Genomic DNA, 2,516 nt, shown 5'->3' on the forward strand with positions numbered 1-2,516 from the left:
GAGCATCAGTAATTGGTTACAAGCATTAATGTGCTAACATATCATAGGTTGCTAAGCCGTATCCAAGCGTCTAACCGCAAGATTTAAAAACAGCATCTCAGTCCTAGGAACTTCCTCAATTACAGGAGACACTTCCTTAAAAGTTGTTTACCGAAATTCAGTGATTCTGCATGTCAGCCTTTTCAGTCCAGGTTAAGGACGGTCAGAGGCACCCCCCTGTACAATGTCCCCCTACATTTCCCCCTTTTTCTTTAGATCAAATGTCCCCGAGAAGCAAGCCAACCTTGAGGTGTCAGATTCGGATTACGTGACAAGGCATTTAACAAACGTGATATTAAAGCGCGTAAACAGGTCCAAGTGATCATTAAACCAACTACAAGCAACAGTCCCCATAGTAACAACATTAGTAGCGATTTCACCAACGATTTCATCCCTCCCCCGATTCCAAACAAGTCAGTTAACCCATCGAGTCCGAAAAACCCAACATCTTTTGTTACTTTCTCCGTATGTTTGATCAAGTCGTTGAGTTGTCGATGTATAGCTGCTGAGTGATCTTGCAGGTCCATGCAGCACATTCCGTCAAAGTCCTGACACCCATGCCCGTGAGCAAGTAGCAGGAAATCAATAGCGGCACGGTTTTGCAGTACAGCGTGTTGTACCTGGGTTAAATCATCTGACAATTCACTAAGCACAATACTGGTTGCGTTTGCCTGCTTAACTGCCCAGCATGCAAGACGTTCAATATTCCTGTGAGCTCGGGCAGCTGACACTCCCGGCACAAAAAAGGAGGCAAAAATTATTTCCCAATCATTCCATAAACTAACATCATCATTGCAATCACTACCTACAGTAACCTTTGTACTCCTTCGTCGCCTAACTGCTATTTTCCGGCTCCCAGGAGGCCCATGTGGCCATATCATACTAAGGTGACCGATTGTGCAAGGTCCTCCCATAGGCTGGGCTGGAATGCCAGCCCAGGCTCGATTTCCGCATATAAGAAAATATCCGGGAGGAAGTTTACGAGGCAGGGCATTACCTTTAACCTCAGGGACGGACCCGGCACACCAGTTTTCCCAACTTAAACTATTGCCAATCGGATCTACGGGGGTGGTATTATTAGATAAACGCATTGGCCAAGGCAGTGGCACTGCCTCGGCGCTGGTATCTAAGAAAGCACAAGCAGTAGCATTAAGAGAATCTAGCAATTCTAACTCCTGTGGCGGGTTATCCAGATCCTGCTGGCCGTTAACCCACCACTCGAACTGCGACATCACGACAGACATATTCTTATAGTCACACCATTTGCTATTTGCATTCTTACAACTGTCATCATAGTGAGCCGCAAAAACCGCAGCTTCACTGTCATCAAGTGGGACCCCTACCAGACAGGTCACAAAAGGTGTGCTGGGTGTCGCTAAGCTAGCACAAAATTGTGTCGTATTTAGCTCTCTGGCTAATGTTACCCATATATTTTGCCGAGGGTCGAACAGCCGTGGATGGAGTACCGAAGCCTCCCACTCACAGACACTAAGGCCCGCGAGAATCAGTACCAGAAATGTTTTCATCTTGCGTGGATGGCGTCGGCCCCTCCGCTACCTTCGTCCACCTGCTGGGCACCCACAGGGGACCTGAAATGGTAGAAACACACATGTAACCCCTGCCGAGGAACAGCACCTCAGCAGGACCCTCCCAGATTCCAGTTTTCGGGTTTCGAAATCGCACCCACATTCTGGTTTCCACGGGAGGAACACACTGCGTGTGTTTGACAATAGGGGGCACTTCCTCCGTACCAAAAATACACAGATGATTTAACACAAAGAGAACAACAGAAAGGCGCTCTTTTGGGTCAGAAATGTCTTCAAATTTTCCCAGATACTCTTTCAAGGTTCGATGGGCTCGTTCTACCACTGCTTGTCCCGTAGGGGAGTGCGGAATACCCGTACTGTGCTCCACCCCCCAGGTATCACAGAAATGACGGAGTGTCTGACTAATATACGCAGGGCCATTGTCAGTCTTAATCTTTTCAGGTACCCCCAAGACTGCAAAGCATGTTAACAAATGCTTTTTTACGTGTATGGCCTTCTCTCCAGGCTGTGCCGTTGCCCATATGACCTTAGAAAAGGTATCCACACAAACATGGACATATTTCAATCTTCCAAAGCTGGACACATGAGTGACGTCCATTTGCCACAGCTCTAAGGCCCTCAGTCCTCTCGGATTGACCCCGATACCCAATCCTGGACCGTGGTGACTACACTGTGGGCACGCCTGCACAATTCCCCGTGCATCTTCCAATGATACCCCAAACTGCCTTGCCAAACCCTTAGCGTTAGTATGCAACATTCCATGACCCACTCTTGCTGCTTCAAACCGATTGAATGGTCCCATCCGAGGGGCTACACTCACCAACCTATCTGCTCGGGCATTCCCTTCCCCTAGGCCTAGTTCCCATGTGTGACTACGGATATGTATCACGCAGTAAGACTCAGTCCTCATCATAATCGCCTTCCTTAATT

The 2,516-nt window shown here is 48.1% G+C and overlaps 1 protein-coding gene across 1 annotated transcript; it reads right to left on the reverse strand.

The window, feature by feature from the left end:
- Window positions 1-251: 251 nt before the first annotated feature.
- LOC148595861 (uncharacterized) lies at window positions 252-1,271 on the reverse strand. Its single transcript, XM_088539927.1, has one exon. The coding sequence runs from the start codon at window positions 1,269-1,271 to the stop codon at window positions 252-254; it is 1,020 nt and encodes a 339-aa protein (XP_088396053.1).
- Window positions 1,272-2,516: the final 1,245 nt, after the last annotated feature.

This window comes from Tinamus guttatus, unplaced genomic scaffold, assembly GCF_059628265.1.
Source record: "Tinamus guttatus ecotype Peru unplaced genomic scaffold, ASM5962826v1 Tinamus_guttatus_pri_ptg000052l, whole genome shotgun sequence".
Lineage (NCBI taxonomy): Eukaryota > Metazoa > Chordata > Aves > Tinamiformes > Tinamidae > Tinamus > Tinamus guttatus.

Excerpts from the sequence above, each read along its gene's own strand:
- LOC148595861 (XM_088539927.1), bottom strand. The coding sequence starts at position 1,271 with ATGTCGCAGTTCGAGTGGTGGGTTAACGGCCAGCAGGATCTGGATAAC.